This window comes from Delphinapterus leucas, chromosome 1 (assembly GCF_059928025.1).
Source record: "Delphinapterus leucas isolate spDelLeu-1000000601 "Yukka" chromosome 1, BTC_Dleu_Yukka2, whole genome shotgun sequence".
Classification (NCBI taxonomy): domain Eukaryota; kingdom Metazoa; phylum Chordata; class Mammalia; order Artiodactyla; family Monodontidae; genus Delphinapterus; species Delphinapterus leucas.
The window spans coordinates 52,225,618-52,244,513 of NC_143129.1; the positions used below are offsets into that span (position 1 = coordinate 52,225,618).

General features: G+C 42.0%; 1 protein-coding gene across 8 annotated transcripts in view; it reads right to left on the reverse strand.

Moving 5' to 3' along the window:
* The window catches only part of LOC149750504 (uncharacterized), an 81,812-nt gene that overhangs the window by 26,128 nt on the left and 36,788 nt on the right, over nt 1-18,896 (reverse strand). For 3 of the 8 annotated variants that reach the window (XR_016392921.1, XR_016392919.1, XM_089910037.1), the window contains one exon: nt 17,223-17,273. The exons of 2 other annotated variants lie outside the window; for them this stretch is intronic. Coding sequence is in view for 1 of the 6 variants with exons in the window: in XM_089910037.1 (XP_089766163.1) it covers nt 17,245-17,273 (29 nt within the window). In the remaining 5 variants the exon portion in view is untranslated. Of the gene's footprint in view, nt 1-1,110; nt 17,274-18,896 lie in introns of all 8 variants that reach the window. 3 more of the 8 variants (XR_016392918.1, XR_016392916.1, XR_016392914.1) reach the window with 1 other exon arrangement.

Here is an 18,896-nt window from a genome sequence, read left to right on the forward strand (position 1 = left end):
ATAAGGATTACATTTTAAATATATGTAATTCCCTACTTACTGTCTTTCCAAAAGTAAATAAAACAAAAGAAATTCACTCTCTATATGAAATTTTTAGTGTTTTCCTTATGGATCTGCTGCTATTGGTTTATGTTTAGCATAAAGCACTCGGAGTCCCCACATGATGCATGTTAGCCTTCTATTCATACAATGCTGTGTTTCTTTTTTTTTTTTTAAATAAATTTATTTATTTATTCTTGGCTGCATTGGGTCTTTGTTGCTGCGCACAGGCTTCCTCTAGTTGCGGCGAGCAGGGGCTACTCTTCCTTGCAGTGCGTGGGCTCCTCCTCATCATGATGGCTTCTCTTGTTGCGGAGCACGGGCTCTAGGTGCACGGGCTTAGTTGCTCCGCGGCATGTGGGATCTTCCCAGACCAAGGCTTGAACTCGTGTCCCCTCAATTGGCAGGCAGACTCCCAACCACTACGCCACCAGGGAAGTCCCAATGCTGTGTTTCTTGTTTTTCAAGTTTAGAAAGAAATTTCAATCCATCTCTCCAACCGCCAGAAAGAAAGATTAAATATAACCTTCTCTTTCGGAGTTGACTTTTCAAAATTGCAATTTAAAAACCCATTCTGGGGGAAGCTGGAGAGCAGCCTCCTTAAACTCTAACTGAGGTAGACAAAAGCTGTAACATATCGGGCACTCGCTGTCCCTTAATCCCTGAAGTTTCACACATAAAACTAACAGCTATTTCTTGAACAGCAAGTCAAACACGGCAGCTCTGAACAAATAACCTAATAAAAAAAGAGTTTGGGTTGAGATTTCTTTAGAGATTAAAGACTAAAATAGGTGGCGACGTCAAAGAAAGTCAAGGCTTTGGAACAAAAGAGGATATTAACATCGGTAGGTTCAGCAAAAGACGGAAAAGACAAAACACAGACCTATGTTTACACTGGGTTGTCTCCTTTAGGAAAACGAGACGGTAGTTTCATGAGAAACGTGGATCCAGCAAAAACGTGTTCCTTTGAAATCTCATGGAAAGCAAAGAAAGAACTGCAAAACAAAAGCAAAGCACAGGCAGAGGCATGGCTTTGGGCTCTACCTGCACTTACGGCAATGCTGCATTTACCTGGGGCTCCATGGGTGCCAGCCGAGTTCTCCCCTCTGCTCATAGACTCTCTGGAGGACCGAATGGGGCTCAGTTCTTCCAGATGAGTTTGGCTACAACACAACTCTGGCATCCTCTCCCCGCAGTGGTGTGGGCTGTGGCCCTCACCACTTAAGAGGCATTTCATAGTATACTTCCCAGCTCTAAGATTTTTCTAGAAACAGGCTGTGGCTCCTCGTCAGGCAGCTTGTTTACCACTGAGGAGGGAAATGATCCTAGCCGAATAGACACCAGTGGCCCCTGGAACATAGCAATCCTCTCAGCAAAGGGCTTTATGCTTCCTTCTGACTGAAAGTTTTCCACTCACGAGGCCAGGGAAAGGCCAGCCACAAACAATAGAGGTGAGGCAAAACTACTAAATTTTTAAAAGGCTTTCAAACTTGCTCATCAACTAGAGCAGTTTATAATAAAACTGTGCTGGGTCACAAGAAAGACAGAGAGAGCTCAAGAGGGGACAGGCGGAATCAACAAGCAAGATACAGATTTTGTTCCTACCTCTTAGAACCCGAACAATCCCACCCATCTAGTGTGACACCATAAATAAAGTGATTCACAGAAATTCTTATGTGTTATTTAGCTAGAAAAAGGCCAACCAAAGTTTGTTCTGAGCCACCAGGCACACAAACATGTCCGTGAAAAGGTATACAAATCACACAGCCTGGCTACGTGCAAACAACGCATGTGGTGGTTACACCCTCTTCTGCCACCAGTCCACGCTGGGGTCAGGCTGATAATACACAAGGCAAATATGACCTTATTTCCCAAGCAGAAAACCACAGAGCTTACTTTGGGGCAACCCTTAATTTTGCTGCTTCTGATAAACACAACATTATCCAGTGACCCACATCCTATGGTGACCCCACCAATGATGTGAGAAGTGCCATCTCCCTTTGGACTGGTAAGACCACAATTGCAAAGATGGGGAATTTTGCTCTGCACTAGGCTTTGGGGATTCTAGAAACCAAAATCTTTCTAAAGGGAATAAGCCTTTCATAGGAGACATAGTGGTGATACCATCACTCCTGCCAACCGAACCTTCTACCTTTTGTTAATGAGAAGTAAGCTCCCTCCAAGAAGCAGTCCATAAAAATTTTCACCAGGAACACTTCTGTATCACACACACACGTCTAGGAGTTTAAGATGCATTCTGTACACTACCCAGAGGGGAATTTCATTTAAGTAGTTGGCTTCGACTTCTGATTTCAATGTCACGAAATATTTCACCTTCCAGGGAAAGCAAAAGATCACTTGGGGACTGGCTGGCACTTTTATTCATCTCCAGTAACAAACTAACATTAACATTTATTTCTAAAAATGAAATTATTTATAAAGGATGTAATCACTCAATGGAGCATGTGCTCCTGAAGTTTATGAACATGGAAAACTTCCGCTTTCAGATGCTTATCATTTGCTAATGCCCTTTTTGTGAACTTGGAGCAGAAGAGGCTTCCAGTGCTGCAAGATACTCACTTGGGGGGTAAAATCAGCTGCTAACTTAATTCATTTGTTTTTGAACATACTGTGTACCCATGCCTAAGTTTTCAGAGAAGTGTGTGTGTCTGTGTGTGTGTGTATAGAGTTTTTTAGAGCCTCAAAGCACAATATTACAACTGTTGATGAGCAGATTGAGATTAAAACCAATGTCCCCAAATTGGGTAAAAATAAAAAATTTTAAAAAGAAAAGGGCATGGCGATTATTTTTGTGTAATTCATTTTTTCAAATCAGAGCTTTAATAAGCAATTTTTATGCTGGTGAATTCAGAAGTCAACTGACACTTCTTTTTTCTCCATCCTCATTTCTGATTTTAAAGAATAAAAGAACTCATTAGCACAGAAAAATGAGTTAGGTTTTCTTCCTGACCTTTATAAAGCCTTTCATCCAGATGAAATTTAATTAAGTTCAATACGGATATGGACATAGCAGAGAGCAGGAAAGTTAGAGAAAAGGACAGGCAATTTGGTTATATGTTTATGTTGGTAACCTTTATCTAGCTATGTGTGTTTGCGTGTGTGCGCGCATGTACACCTTTTGGGCATGCCACAACCTACCAGGTAGGTACCTCATCTCTGCTGCTTGTCACCATAAAACTCACAGATTTCTTATTCTTTTTATTAAAGCATTGTTGATATCCATTAAAATGCACATACTGTTGGGCTAACAACATATTCTACCATTAACCCTTCCCTGATTTAGTGCTCCAGGTTAACTGGTTAGACACCTAGCAAGTTCTGACTGGGGGCAGGGGGAGTCCAGGAAAGGGCAGCGATGAGCACCCTGCCTGGGGAGCATTGGGCTTGGAGGGTCCCAGAGAGGCCTGCACACAGTGTGGAGGCCGTGCTCTGCGTTTCACTGACCCGAGGGAATCAAGTAAAGGGGTGCTTCTCTGATGGAACCCTGGGCAACGAAACTTGCATGCAACCTCTGTGTACCATCCCCTCAATGACTGTACCAGGCATCCACCTACGACCTCACTGTGCTGTCTTCTAAACAAATGACTCATACGCCTGGAATCAAAGACACCACACACCCTGATCCTACCATAAAGATACCTCCCTCCATCTTGTGTTCTGTCTTACCCACACCCCACACACCAGACAGAAAGACTTTTATGTGATGTCCCAAATCCAGTGTAAGCCTTGCTTTCCTATTTTCATGACTAAGGGCTAGCAGATCCTGCCTTCTCCACCATGGACCTGGCAGGATGAGGTTACTAAACACTGAAGGAACACTGAAGGAAAACTATATGGAGATAACACAGCTGCTAATATGTAGGCTTATAAAAATATAAGCAATAGAGATCTTAATTTTGAGATAATGTTGTGATCATGGACAAAGCCTTTTCTGACTAAAACTGCTCTCAGAATACTTAATTAGTAATTTTCTGGGAAAACGGCTCCACTATCAATATTGAGTTCAGTGGCTCCTGGGTAGTAAGATAGTTAAACTCCAATTTTCATTGCTAAAAATACTACAAAATAAGTTGAAAATAAAATTCAATCACCCTAATTCATTTTAAAAATATGTGTATGTAGGCAAGATGTTTAGGAAGAGAGTAGTCTTATTTCAAACCCTTTACTCATATTTTAAAGGGGTCACTAGGAAATGGGAGGGAACAGGAATCTAGCCAATATTTTATAACAACTATAAAAGGAGTATATAACCTTTAAAAACTGTGAATCACTATATTGTACACCTGTAACATATAATATTGTACAGTAACTATACTTCAATTTTAAAAAAGGAGAAAAGAAATGGGAGAGAACAGAGGAACCTAGAAAGAGAGGGAAATAATCAAGTCACCAAAGAAAAACTTGTACTGGAAAACAGTCTCCCACCTACCCCTCCCAGTGGCCACTCAGGACACCTCTCTCTTCAGGAAATGGGATCCAAGAGGAAAAGGAGCCCTGCGGTCTCCCTGCCAATATCTCCTTGAAAGAGCTCAAGGTGGCACCCACATGAAGGAAAGAAGGTCCCTGGGGACCAAGGCCATGCAATCAGCAAGCACTTACTGAACACTCATGCCCTCACGACTGGGCAAAAGCTAGAGTCTCAAAGATGCTACAAAGGTAATAACGGGTTAGCTTATAGCCTGTAAACAATTACAAGGCAATTAAAAACAACACCACTTAATGGTAGTTTGTGCAAATGGCAGAGTGAGCATTTGAACAGCTCCCAAGTGCTCTAAGAGGAACATCTGGGATGCCTCTGAGAGAGGAGTTATCCTAACAGCTTGAAGGGTAAAAGCCGTACTTCCCATGTTGATGAGTAAGGTAGGCTGGTGGAAGGGGTGTTGACCTCCAGGCAGAGTGAATATGTAAGCAAAGCCCAGGAGATCTGACGACTATGTCATGCTCTAAATATGTCTGAAGAGGAGTGTCAGGAAATCAGGCTGCTTAGGGAGACAGGGGCTGGATAATGAAGGGCCTTGTAAGACCTTGTAAGCCACTGATGTCAACAGAGAGGTGAAACGATCAGATTTTTGTGTTAGCAACATCATTTCTGGGAACAGAAGGGATTGGGCTGAGGGCAAGAAGGTTGGTAACAAGGATTCCAATGGTAGTCTAATAGCCGGATGAGAGATGGTGCATGTCCAAATCAAAACACTGTACGGAATCTAAAAAAAAAAAAAAAAGGTTCTGGGCTTCCCTGGTGGTGCAGTGGTTGAGAGTCCGCCTGCTGTTGCAGGGAACACGGGTTCGTGCCCCGGTCCGGGAAGATTCTACATGCCGTGGAGCGGCTGGGCCCATGAGCCATGGCCGCTGAGCCTGCGCGTCCGGAGCCTGTGCTCCGCAACGGGAGAGGCCACAACAGTGAGAGGCCCGTGTACCACAAAAAAAAAAAGGTTCTGAAGAACGTAGGGGCAGGACAGGAATAAAGACACAGACGTAGAGAATGAACTTGAAGACACGGGGAGGGGGAAGGGTAAGCTGGGACGAAGTGAGAGCGTGGCATGGACATATACACACTACCAAATGTAAAACAGATAGCTAGCGGGAAGCAGCCGCATAGCACCGGGAGATCAGCTCGGTGCTTTGTGACCACCTAGAGGGGTGGGATAGGGAGGGTGGGAGGGAGATGCAAGAGGGAAGACATTTGGGGATATATGTGTATGTATGGCTGATTCACTTTGTTATACAGCAGAAACTAACACACCGTTGTAAAGCAATTATACTCCAATAAAGATGTTTAAAAAAACAAAACCAAAAAAAACCACTGTACCAAATAAGAAAAGGACACACACAAAAAATATCATTTATGAGGTAAAATAATAGGAGCTTGATAATTATTTAGGTGCAGATGTTCATGTAAGGAAGAAAGTGAAATCTAGGCTACTTCAGAGGTACTTGTCATGAAGAACAACTGGGTAAATCGTAAAACTATCACCCAACATGTTATCTTTGAGGTGTTGGTGGAGAAAAAGAGCAGACAAATGAATGGACAGGACTGAAGCACAGGACAGAGTTGTGGACCAGTGATCAGATCCAAGCTGCGAAATGTGCAAGTAGAAGACAACTCCATGAATGTGACTGTGGAGCACGGCGGCCAGTGGGGTGGTTGTTAACCTTCTAGAATCATATGGACCCTTAAAACTCTGGTCAATGCCAAGAGCCTGACCCCTAAAACATGCCCATTTGCAAATACAGAAAAGGCACCATATTTTAGAGGAAGTTCATCTATGAACTCACAGATTAAGTATTCCTAGTATAAAGCAAGAAGAGAAGAGGGCTTAGATGGAGACAGTTAAGAAACAGGGCACAGAAGAAGAAACTGCAAGAGCTGTCAAGAAAAATTATGCCTCTGCAGTGACTGCAGATCACTCTTTCTAGGAATGTCCATGAAATAACGGGTTGTATACACAGACAGAACTGGGCTTCAAAGTAGAGTTTTAGTTTGGTGTTGTTTTTTTTAAAGAGCTTTTATAGAAAATTTCGAACATATTCAAAATAGAGAGAACCGTAGAATGGGGCCCCTTGTAACCTAAGTCTGAACTTCGAGAATTATAAACTCATATCATTTCATTCCTAAATATCAGTATCTATCTATAAAAGACCACACTAGAAAAGCATAACCGTGGGCTTCCCTGGTGGCTCAGGGGTTGAGAGTCCGCCTGCCGATGCAGGGGACGCGGGTTCGTGCCCTGGTCCGGGAAGATGCCGCGGAGCGGCTGGGCCCGTGAGCCATGGCCGCTGGGCCTGCGCGTCCGGAGCCTGTGCTCCGTGACGGGAGGGGCCGCAACAGTGAGAGGCCAGTCCGCATACCACCAAAAAAAAAAAACAAAACAAAAAAACGCATAACCATGCCAACACTATCACATCTTAAAAAATACTAATAAATCCTTAAAATCAAGTATCCAGTTAGTGTTCAACTTTTCCCAATTGCCTCATATTTTTTTCAGTTTGTTTAAATCAGGATCCAAATAAGGTCTACACATTGTAACTAGATGACGAATCTCTTTTCATCTATAGGTTCCATGAATGTCTTTCTTCATCTTTTTTTTTTTTTTCCTACCCCTTTGGTCATTTATTCTGTAAAGTTGTTTTGTTTAATTTTGCTGATTGCATCCTTGACGGATCATTTAACATTCACTTTATTCCTCTGTGTCCTATATATTGGTACTCGAATATAGAGGTTTGATTAATTCAGGGTCAATATTTTGGCAAGAATACTTCCTAAGGGGGTGTTGAGTTCCAACAGGAGATCTACAAGCAAGATTTTGTAAAAGATGGAGCTGACAAATCATGCTTATCTGCTCTGGCACAGAAGCCAGTGAAAAAGGTGAGGTTGAGGAACAGTAAAAAGCACAGCAAGAAAGACAGTGGATGGGGCTTCCCTGGTGGCGCAGTGGTTGAGAGTCCGCCGGGGGATGCGGGTTCGTGCCCCGGTCCGGGAGGATCCCGCATGCCGCGGAGCGGCTGGGCCCGTGAGCCATGGCCGCTGGGCCTGCGCGTCCGGAGCCTGTGCTCCGCGGCGGGAGAGGCCACGGCGGTGAGAGGCCCGCGTACCGCAAAAAAAAAAAAAAAGACAGTGGATGATGAAAAAAGAAACAGAAAAATATAAAAAGCAACTGCTTCCTCTACTCATAAAGCACCACGCTCTCGGACCATTTCAAGCCGCCCTGAGCACCTCTCCAGAGCATTCAAGGTAATAACTGGCACTCATCGCAATAATCCTAAAGTCATAAAGAAGAAAAGACTACATTATCTTGCATTTACTTTGATGAAAAGTGTGAAGCATTTCCTGATTTTTAAAAAGTCTACCATTAAAATTTTCAGAATTAGAAGTTTCTATGCTTAAAGAATTAATCTCTCAAGAAAATTCATGGAAGAGGGAGCTCTACCATATAACTCATATGGGTAACTATTTTGTCTTATAAACACAAAGTCCATATAATGACATCCCTCAATCCCACAAGGGAAATATTTAGCCAATAATATAACACTGATGTAATTATTACAGTAAAACAGTAATATGGAGCAAGATCTAAGGTTATGTATACCCTTTTAATTAATTTTCACCATTATCCTCACATGACATTCTTTTCTAGGGACCAAAACTTTTATTTTACAAAATGCACCCGTAAGAAACAGATCTCCATTAACTGATGCCCCCTAAGGGACACATTCATTCTGTCAACCTGCCCCCTGGAAAATCTGTCTCATCGTCTGTGACTTTTCTCCTGTCCCTGCCTCAAAAGAACAAATTCTATTTGAACATCTATAGCAAGCATGTTCCCATTCACTGAGTGTCCCTGTGCACTATAATTACCCTGCCATTAGGAACAAGTGCCAGGCCTAAATAAAAACAAAGCATGGTTTAATTTAAAGTGCAGTAGTATCAGGTTAAAAAAGGGGGCTCATATAAATTAAGAGGTTTTTCATTATAAAATTTTATATTCTGAAAACTTTCATCTGAAAACAAGCCTGTTCAAAACATTTATAAACACACTGGCGAGACTATTTTATCAGGATTAATGGACAAGTTAAAAATCAAGGAGTGCTTCTCAGATGCCAGTCCAGAGACCCGTGAGAGCCCACGGTGAAATGCAACATATTAAAGTCTTCATAAAACTTCACTCATCCATCGTGGCTTAACTCAAACATTACCTCTGCTGGGAGGTCTTTCCGCACCTATGGTAGTACTCATCCGCCATCTTGCTATCGTCCCATATGGAGTCACATAGAATATTAGAGCACAAAGTACGCTACACATGACCACTGAACAAATACTGTAACCATACTAGGTGTTTACACACTGAGGATATGACAGGTGAGACGGAATCTTCTTTGCTTGGAAGAGTGCTCTCTTTATCTCCCCAGATAGGGAACTATATTACGCCTTTGTACAATACTAGCACAAACCACTACTCGGTGTTCATCGTGTGTTTGTCGAATGCTTGGATGAAGCACTATCCTTAGGTTCCTCCTAACAACCTTGCGAGGTGGACGGTAGGAATGTAGACTACCTATTCATTTTTACATGAGGAAATCAGGTTCAAAAGTAATGTTCCCTAAAGTCTCACAGCTAGTAAGGTGGCCCCTGGAACCCAGCCCATTTTGAGAGTAGATAAAGATAAGCAAGAGGACAGATGGATGGAGGAAAAAGATTCAGAATCCTCCTTTGCAGAGACTGTGCCGACTGGGCCCTGGCATCTCTTTCCAGGACTCCCTCACCGGGAGGCAGAGCCCTCCAAAGGGATACAAGTTAAACAAATTGGGATGGAAGGAATTTTAGGAGGTGGTACATTCCCTGCACCCACCCATAAGCAGTAATTTTTTTTAATTGAAAGAATTTTCGATTACCAGCTCATCCTAGAAGGCTGTGGTTTACTTCTGATCACTATGGAAAATGCTGCCCATATATACAGCCTGAGCCTCGGGACTGGGCCTTCTCCCTTCCTGCCCAAAGACTCTGAACACAGTGGAACCCAGGCCCTTCAGGCACTGCTTGGATTTCAGTGCCTGATACCCCCATTTCAGGGACTCCAGACCAGTGGGAACCCATCCCTTCTGCAGCTCTGGGAAAGGGGGATAGTTAAAGGGTCATGATGGAATAAACAAGTACTAGGGACTTAAGTACTGTCCCTCCAAGGAAACATGAACGGCGGGAAGGAGAGATGTGTACCCCAGAGGAATAAATTTCCAACAGTGTAATTTGCAGGGAAAATAACTTGGGGTGAAGAATCCTCCCAATGCTCCTGAAAACACACCAAGCAGTCAAACTGTCTTTTACAGGTACGGTGTTTATAAAGGAAATCTTGCTTTGAGGGCTCCAGGAGCCCACCACTGGGTATATGTTCATGATGATCGCTACTGGAGATGAAGTCTCCTTCTGAGACAGAAGGGAGGAAAGTTAACATGGTATTTATAGACTTGTTAGCCGGTGGAATATAAAATCTGGCATCCAGTGTCAAAAACAACTTTGGATTTTAAAACCAGATAACTATTCACATCAGAACAGCTATTGCACTCTCAGTTCCAAAACATTGAAAAGCAGGTTAGGTAAGATCTAACATTACACATAATAATCTCACCCAGAGCTATTTATGCAGGGCACACAGGAACAGCCCAGAGAAATCAAATAAATTTGCACATAAGGAGTAGAAACGCTAAGTATATGATTAAGGGATTTTGCACCTAAACCTTAGGGAAGATTCTGCAAGCAGGGGAACTCCGTTCAGGAAAATGCTTTATTTAGCTGGTTTATTCATGTTTTCTTTACATTCAAAGCCCAGCATAATACTATTGTTATTAACTGACTTCAAACTGTAGCACTTCATATGAAGGTAGACAGAAAGGGAGAACGGAGCAGAGATCAAATAAATTAAAATGTCACACTCAGCATTAAATTATTTAAAATGTTGATCTCCATATTAAATTCTGAGTCACAGGCAACAACCACACAGAGCACTCAACAATCCAATCCACTGATACGCTGCCTGTCACATTCCTCTGCTTTAGAACTTTTTTTTTTCATGTACACAAATATTTTTGTTCAGCACAGAATGTATCCAGGAAGATGGAGATAAAGATCAACTGCAGAAGAATAAGAATTTTAATCTTAACAATCAAGCAAGTGGGTTAGGGTCCTAACAATATTTCTAGATCTAATCAAAATCATGACCCAGAGAGCAAAAATAACTTTCCCAATCAGATCATGGGATTAGAGCCAAACTGGCAAATGTCACAGGGTAACTAAGGTTCAGTGTTAGTAAAACTCTAACAATTGTAGCTAGAGCTGCCCTGTCCCCACAGGTTATCGGCTTAAACGAAGGAGGTCATCACCCTTTATGAGGGTTAATTAGTGCTAAACACTTTACAGATGTCACATTTCATATAATCTTTATCATAATCCCCTGTTAAATATTATCTCCGTTGTACAGATGAGGAAATAGAAACTCACAGAGGCTAGTGACTTGGCTATCGTCACTGCTAGTAGAAGGAGAACTGGTACTAAGTCCATCTGACCCTAAGATCCTTCTCAACTCAGAGATTCTATTGTATGATTATGACAATTATTATTCACAACTGCCATTATACTGAATATTATGTGTAAGGCTCTAAGCAATTTATGTACATTTTCCCATTTAATTTAATCATCACCATAGCAATATGAGGTATTATTATTCCCATTTACACATGAATATATTGAGGTTAGAAGGGGTGAGTAACTTGCAAGGTCATCCAAGAGTAGGGGAAAAGTTGGGATTCTATTTGACCTAAAAATCCATGGTGCCCTCTACTAGGACTGTTCCATCCATCGACCACAACATAACTGAATGGAGTACAAGAGTTTGACTGTGACATTCACTGATATCTACTCATAATATTACTAATGATTATCGACCCCTATAAACATCAGTACCTGCTGGACATGAAGCATTGCAAAATGGGCCTATACATTTCTTTTATTATTGTCAAATGCTTTAACAGCTTCTAAACCGAGTCAAAAAACTGAACATTATCTTGGGTTTATAGCAGCTTTAACTACACAAATAAATTTCCAACTAGCTCAGAATTGTACCTTTACTAGACAGTATAAGCACAGTGGTTAAGATAACTAGCTCTGCCTACTCATCTATAAAATGGGGATGATATCACTTATCATAAATGAAGTCATGAATGTGCACAGCACTGGCACATAATCAGCACACAACATTGCTACCGCCCTCTTACTTTGGAACTGGGTCTTTTAGGTCGAGTAAGAATAACAATCTAAGAAAATAGTGAATAAATTCAAATTGTGTTATAAGACACACAAATATAAGCCTGGAATCAAACACCTGATTTGGGGCAGGTCTGATACCTCATTTCTAGACAAACCAGATATTTCCCTCTTTTTCAAAAGGAACATAAAAAAATTAAAATATTCCTCAGTGTGTGAAGGGTTTAAGGAAAGAACTAAGGGTATTAATTAATGGAGAAAGAGAAGTAAAAGATGCAGCATAGTTAAGCAGGGAATGAGAAGAAGCATGGTAACTCACTAAAAATAACTCAATCACAAAACCAAGAGGAAGCTGCATTGAGGTAAAAAATGAATACGTATCCTGGGAATGGAAATTTCCACCAACCAAAAGAAGCAGCTTTCTTCTATCAGAAGACTTATAATTTTAAGGAGGTACTTCTCCCCTGACACTCTCCAAAGGGAGTAGGTGGAATTTCAGTTTACCCAGGATGTTGGGTCCAACCAAAAAAACATCAAATAGAACCCTTCAGTTCAAATTATAGGGAGAACTTGGTAAGATTTTCCCCCGGTATCTTTGATGTATCTCTGGCACCAACATTCAAAAGGAAATGCAGCATTTCTAGGACTTGATTTTCTTGCAAAATGTAGAATCTGGCTGGTCTCTCAGCCAGGTTCCTTTAATTGAGAAAGGTAATTTTTTTTAAAACATAAATGCTTAATGCATAACTTAACACATACTTTTAAGGGACATACACTTCACAAACTTTACAAAGCACTCCCCTCTCCTTCATATATATATTTATATATGTGTATGTGTGTGTGTGTGTGTGTGTATTTGTTGTTCATATTATAGCCTTTAAAGTGTCAGAAATGTTTTCCCAAACCTATTATATTAGAATGTTTGTTCAACTTCTTAGTAAACTTCTTTCAAAGAAGCTTTTAGAATCATCAGATTTCCTCAGGGCAAATATTTAGACAGTTTCATCTAATACTAAAAAAAGAAAATAAGGAAATTGACGGTTTCTGGTGCTATTCATCTTCAGGCAAGTCTCAATCATGCTAATTTCTACCAAAGCAATCAATATCTATTGTGGAGAAACCAGATATCACTTCCTACTGTCCTCTCCCAACAACCATTTTAAATCCAGCATAGTGGACCCTCACTCTCATGAGACTCAGCCCCAATCAAAACTGGGAAAGTAGAAGCAAGAAACAAGTCTAATATTATTGGGGGGGAGGGGAGTTCTTTAAATAAATTGATTTGTAACCAAGCTGAATTCTTACTTTATTTTCATTTCTTCTAAGTTAACCACCACAAAAACCTTAAGAAATCATCAGGCTCACTTCTCCTACTTTTTCATACCATCTTTATTTTGACCACCTTTGTAACTCTAAAACATAATATTATGCCCAATAATGCATTGATATGATGACTCTCAACTGCTTTACAAATCCAGGCATTATTGGACAATAGCTATTTTAACTAACCCACAAAATCTTTCCCCAAAAAATGCAACCTCTGACTTTTCCAGCGTCTTATAAATGTGTTTGTGTTAATAAAAGAGTGACTTAGAGCAAGGGCTTTTAAGTCAGATAGTTCTAGGGAAGGGCCTGGACTCTGTCACATACCAAATAGTGTTATGCTCATTGCACAGATGAGGAAATGCCCTTGAGAGAGAAAGCAATCTGCTTAGGATGGAACAGCCAATGAGTGGCGGAACTGGAACTCCAACCTGAGCAGTGTGACTCCAGGCAGCCCAAAGATGTAACTTATCAATGAGGCTTAGCAAGAATTCTCTGTGGTTATTTCTCACCGAAGAGATCCTTGTTGCATTTAAGGCAACCATATTCCTGGGCTCTCTCCCAGTTGTAAAGGACTTTTCAAGGGCCTAAAGTATTCAAGAACAACTAAAAACAGCCAACTTGTTAAGGGGCCCGCAATCTAGTAAAGGACTACAGTCTACCAGGAGTGTTTCCTAAAAAGATACCACCAATGGATTCTACATGTGCCAAGATACAAACCCCCTGCTCTGCGCATCCGCCCCAACCCAGGCTCCCCTTCCCATCTCTAGCCTTGAGCAACCTTGTCTATGAACCCCAATTTGCCTTGCCCAGGTGATCATTTTCTACGGGTCCTGTAAAGTAGAAAAAGATCGGGAAGCAGTGCACTATGGTACTAGAGGGGCCAGTCTGCTCTGCCTGCACCAAGTCAACCAGACAAAGCACTGCCACAGAAGGAGAACCAAGGGACCGCCCTGGGTGACCTAGACAAGCTCCAAGATCCCTTCTGGCTCTCAAATCCCTGAAGGGGAAATATAATTGGCAAATGAAAATTTTTCTTGGAATGGTACCTGCTCAGGACTTCCAGGGCAACCCAGGGTTGGGAATTAAGCTAAGTTCTCTATAATATTTGTCAGAAATGAGGAGGAGAGACAATTCTGAGAGTGCCTAAGAACGCGACCTCTTTTAGCCTTCCTGGTTTGTTTTCCTTTCCCCTACTGGAAAAGGTCCGTATAGTGACGTTATGGCTGCAAATGGAACCTAAGTTCCTCTGGGTCCCACCCAACAAGCACACAGACAACCTGGTACCTCCAGCCTTCCAGCCCACCTTCACCCTCAGCTGCGGCTATCTTTCCATTCAGGATGTGACACCAGGGAGAAATAGTGAAAAAGACCCTCAGGTAAGATAGGAATCAAACATACCGAGTTAAGATAGGAAAAACTGAAGCCAAGGGAAGGTCTGGATGAAACTTATTAGAGAAAGATTTCCTTATTTATTGTTCTTTGCTTGCAGTTACTGAAACAAGAGCTTTGAAGAGAGAAGGAGGGAGAAGCAAGAGATTTCTTCCATGATGGGATTGAAACATTTTAACATTTTAATCACCGGAACAAAAATGTCAAGAGGGTTTCCTCACCCCATGCTAACACCCACTCCCACAGGATTGCTCTTTCATCTAGTCTCCCCTTCCCCACAAGGCACAGAAGATGCCCGCACCACCACTGCCAGCTTTTTCCTGCCCTTCAGGTCTCAACTCCAAGGTCCTGTCCTCAGAGGGACCTTCTGAAGTTCCTTCCCCTCTCACGCCCCAGTCACTCAAGCTCACTGTCTCAGTTTATTGACTTTACAGCACTTGGTATCTCAGAAGTATTGTGTGCAATTGTTTTTCCTTGGTTATGGATGCTACCCCTTCTTAGAACAGTTGTTCCAGGGCCCTCATCTGCCTTGTTCACAGCTGAATTCCCAGCACATAGACCAATGCCTGCTGCTGCTGAGTGATCAATGAACGACCAAGGGAGAGCTAGAGGGGTAACGGAGTGGGAGAAGGCCCAGGAAGGGCAAAGGGGAGGAAAAGGCAGCATGTGATCTAACAACAAGTCAATTCAGTGGGGAACGGAGCGGTATGGCACAGATCAGATCGATTTTTTGACCTTCAGGGAAGCGTGTTGCTAAGTCATGGGCTCCTGGGAGGTGGGTTCCAATGCCACTCTGCCTCAGACCACACAGGTGATGACTTCTCCTTACGCTGAGCATTTCTAATGGGAAGCCAACTTCGCCACGCACTCCCTGATGCTCCCTGTGTCTGTGCACTTGCCAACTCTCCACACTGACCACTCCCACTTCTTCAGATCTCAGATTTCCCCTGCTGCTCTCAGCTGATATTTATTACACGCATAATAAAGAAAAGAGGTACCATGAAAAGAGAATTACCCTGTCTTTCCGATGGTAACGCCACCAACTTCGCTGCATCTATTCCACATACTCTGCCTTCCGGCTGGTGACCATGCAAGTAGTATTCCTTCTGCTAATGCCAACCTCCCCTTCCTTTCTCACCTGACCAAGGCTGTCTCTCTTGCATCATCCTCTTTCTCCTGCATCACCAGCACCTCCCTTTCTGTTGGATCATCCTCATCTTCACATCCTACTTTCTTCTCCTCATAGCCCTGTTGGGCCTTGGTCCCCAACATGCTGCTATCCTTAGATGTTTACAGTTCTTCCCATAGGTAATGGGAGCCATTGGAAGCATCTATGTAGGCAAGTATTAATAGTATGTTCAGATCTACACTTTACAAAGATAAGGGACATCACATATGCACTGTATATTTTAAATCAGTCCTTTCTCAGTCCCTTGCAAAGAGGGAATTGGGAAAGAAAGCCTTCTGCATACCTACCCTTCTCTCTGCTGGTCTAGCACTACTCTTGGTGGCCTGAGCAGAGAGAAAAAGGGTTTTCCATGGCTATGGCTTTGGACCAGAGCAGGGAAGATCCAGGATGAATACCATGCACACACATCTTACCCCAACCCACCTCCCCCTGCAAACAGGCAAAGGGCTGCGTATCTGCTGTACCACTGGAGGCCAAGAGGAGATGGTCATGCACTGCTGCCTTGGGCTGTGGCAGACATCTACCTGCCTAAACAATGGCCAGAGTGAGGATGAATCCATGGCTCTGAAGAAAGTTCACCCACCTACGTCTGGGGACAGCTCAAAAACAGAGCACTACATATGGTTCCTCACTCTACAAACTTGACAGAACAAAAGCATGTGCCTCTTGGGTCTGACTTGGATACCACTGATCCTGAACTTTAGTGCCAAAATTCCATGACTGAATTAAGGTTTAAAAACAATATATATATATATATATATATATATATTCTGAAACTTTTCTTTTGATATCAAATACAATAATGAAAACCAGCAAATTCATTATTCCATATTCTCTTTTCCTTCACTAAAATCAGGAAAAGCAAAGCAGAAGAGTTCCTAATAATCTTAAGGATTTTGCAAAACTCTCATGTTCTCCATTTATATTCACCAAATAACTCACCAAAAGCCTATAAATTTTGCAAGAATGTAGAGCTGTAAATTTCCTTCTTCCTTGCAGAGGCACCAGATCTCAAAAGAAAGGATGATGAATGGGTATAGTTATAAATACTCCAAGGCTAATGAGAACCAAAGATGAACTGTAGAAAAATCTGGTATTTGGGGATATAGCTCCTGGCGTGTGCTTGAATTAAAAGGTCCCGACCTCACGTAAATTCCAGAGCTATTTTATCAGATAAGAAAAACAAAGCCCAAAAGTACTCATAAATTACTGTACATTGAAATTTCACCAAATATTATTTAGTCAAGAGAAGCATATTTTTCAAAATGTAAGTAACTGACTGCTAATTGAAATATAAATTACATTTATGGACATTTTAAGGATTTTATTAGAATGGTTGTTTGTCACTTCATTAGTAGTGCAGGAAAGAGAAACATTAATCAAAGCTCCACAAACAGTAAAATGTGAGGAGGGACTCAGACTGCAGAACATTCAGTGGAACATGAGTCAGACTTGACTGACTGAAAACTTTCTTACTATCTGATAGATACTTTTGTGCAGTATTACCTGTACCGAAATGTTCCCAAGATCACAGATTATAGGTGGATGCTGCCAGGGCTGCCAGATTTAGGCCGGAAAAAAAAAAAAAATCACCAGTTAAATTTGCATTTCAGATAAACAACAGATCATTTTTTAGTATAAGTACGTCCCAAAGTATTCCACATGTGATATACTTACACTAAAAAAATTATTCATATTTTTTAATATACTGTATTTTATCTGGCAGGCGGTCTGCTAAGGTGCTAGGACATTTCAACTGAATATTGGAAGGACAGCAGATCCCTCTAAGTACCTTGAGTTGCCCTCAGACCAAAATCCAGTCACTCTTTCATGCCAGATGGCACCAAATGTGACTAAGCAGACATCTCAACACAACATCCATGGCAACACGTTCAGAAACTGTCTGCCTGCTTTCCTAATTTAAGTTAGAATCATACAATTGCAGAATTTTAGAATTGGAGACTTGCACAGATTTTTTTTTTTTTTAAAGAAAAAAAATTATGTCATTCCCAAGTGCAAAGAACTTTCCTACAACCAATTACCAACGTGGGAGTGAGGGGAGTGATGTGGGCACCATATTTAACCACAGGAGAGCCAAGAAGATTCCGGTGCCTCTCCACTCCCAGAATTTATTTATTTTCCCAGTGTCAGCAACTTATTAAGGGCCCTTTTCACAACTGGTGATATAAGCAGAGGAGAACTGGACCGTGAACTCTTTGAGGATAGGATGGGTATTGAATTCATCTGTGTAATCCCAGAGTTTGGCACTTGGTGGGCACTCAGTGAATGTCTGATGAATGAATGCGTGATGGTGTATACGGTCTTGAGTCACCGAGACCAAATGTGTGTTGGTTGGGAGAGAGAGTGAGGTGGGGAAAAGCAACGCGTAGGGAAGCCTGAGGGCAGGGTGATGGAAGAAGGCAGGATGACCACAGCTCCTGCCCCAAGTCCATCTTCCTAACCGAATCCCTTTGTTTGTAATTCCCCCAATAATGGTGCAAAGACGTCATCACTCCCTGCATGTGGGTTTTCAGGAAGGCAACCTGATCTCAGTCCAGTGTCTGCTCAGAGCCAGCTGCCTGCCCTCTCTAGGACCACCTTATCCACCACAAGCACAGGTAGTGGCCCACAGACTCTCACCGAACTACAGAAACATCTGCAACGAGGGGGAAAAACATTGACTCCAGCACACAAAAGGAAATTAGAACTACCAAAATTAGCAAATGTTTGCTTAAATGTCTACAAAATATTACTTTAAGGCAACAATCAAATGCTCACACAGTTAAATATAAAGGATATTTAATATAAGATATGGGTACATATTATGAATTATGATACACTGTGATGTATGACCAGCCCTGTCCATGTTCCTTCCTCCCTCGCATCTGAAGCTATTCTAATGTCAATTACCCGGTAGAGCACGTAGAGCAGGTCCCACAACGTTTGGAAAAAGAATCATTTCTCCTGGTCCCTCCTTGCCTCCTATCCTCTTCCTCCTCAAAGCTGCTCGCTGCAGAAATGCCCTGATTTTAAATGCTGCTTCATGCAGCAAATCTGTTTACCTGTAGAGTTTTATACAGTCTTCTACAGCAAGGTGCCATACGGGACAGCTAAAGAATTCAGTGTAAGTTTGCTGGGAAAAGTTCTAATGGTTGAAGCACAAAAAGAGGCACAAATATT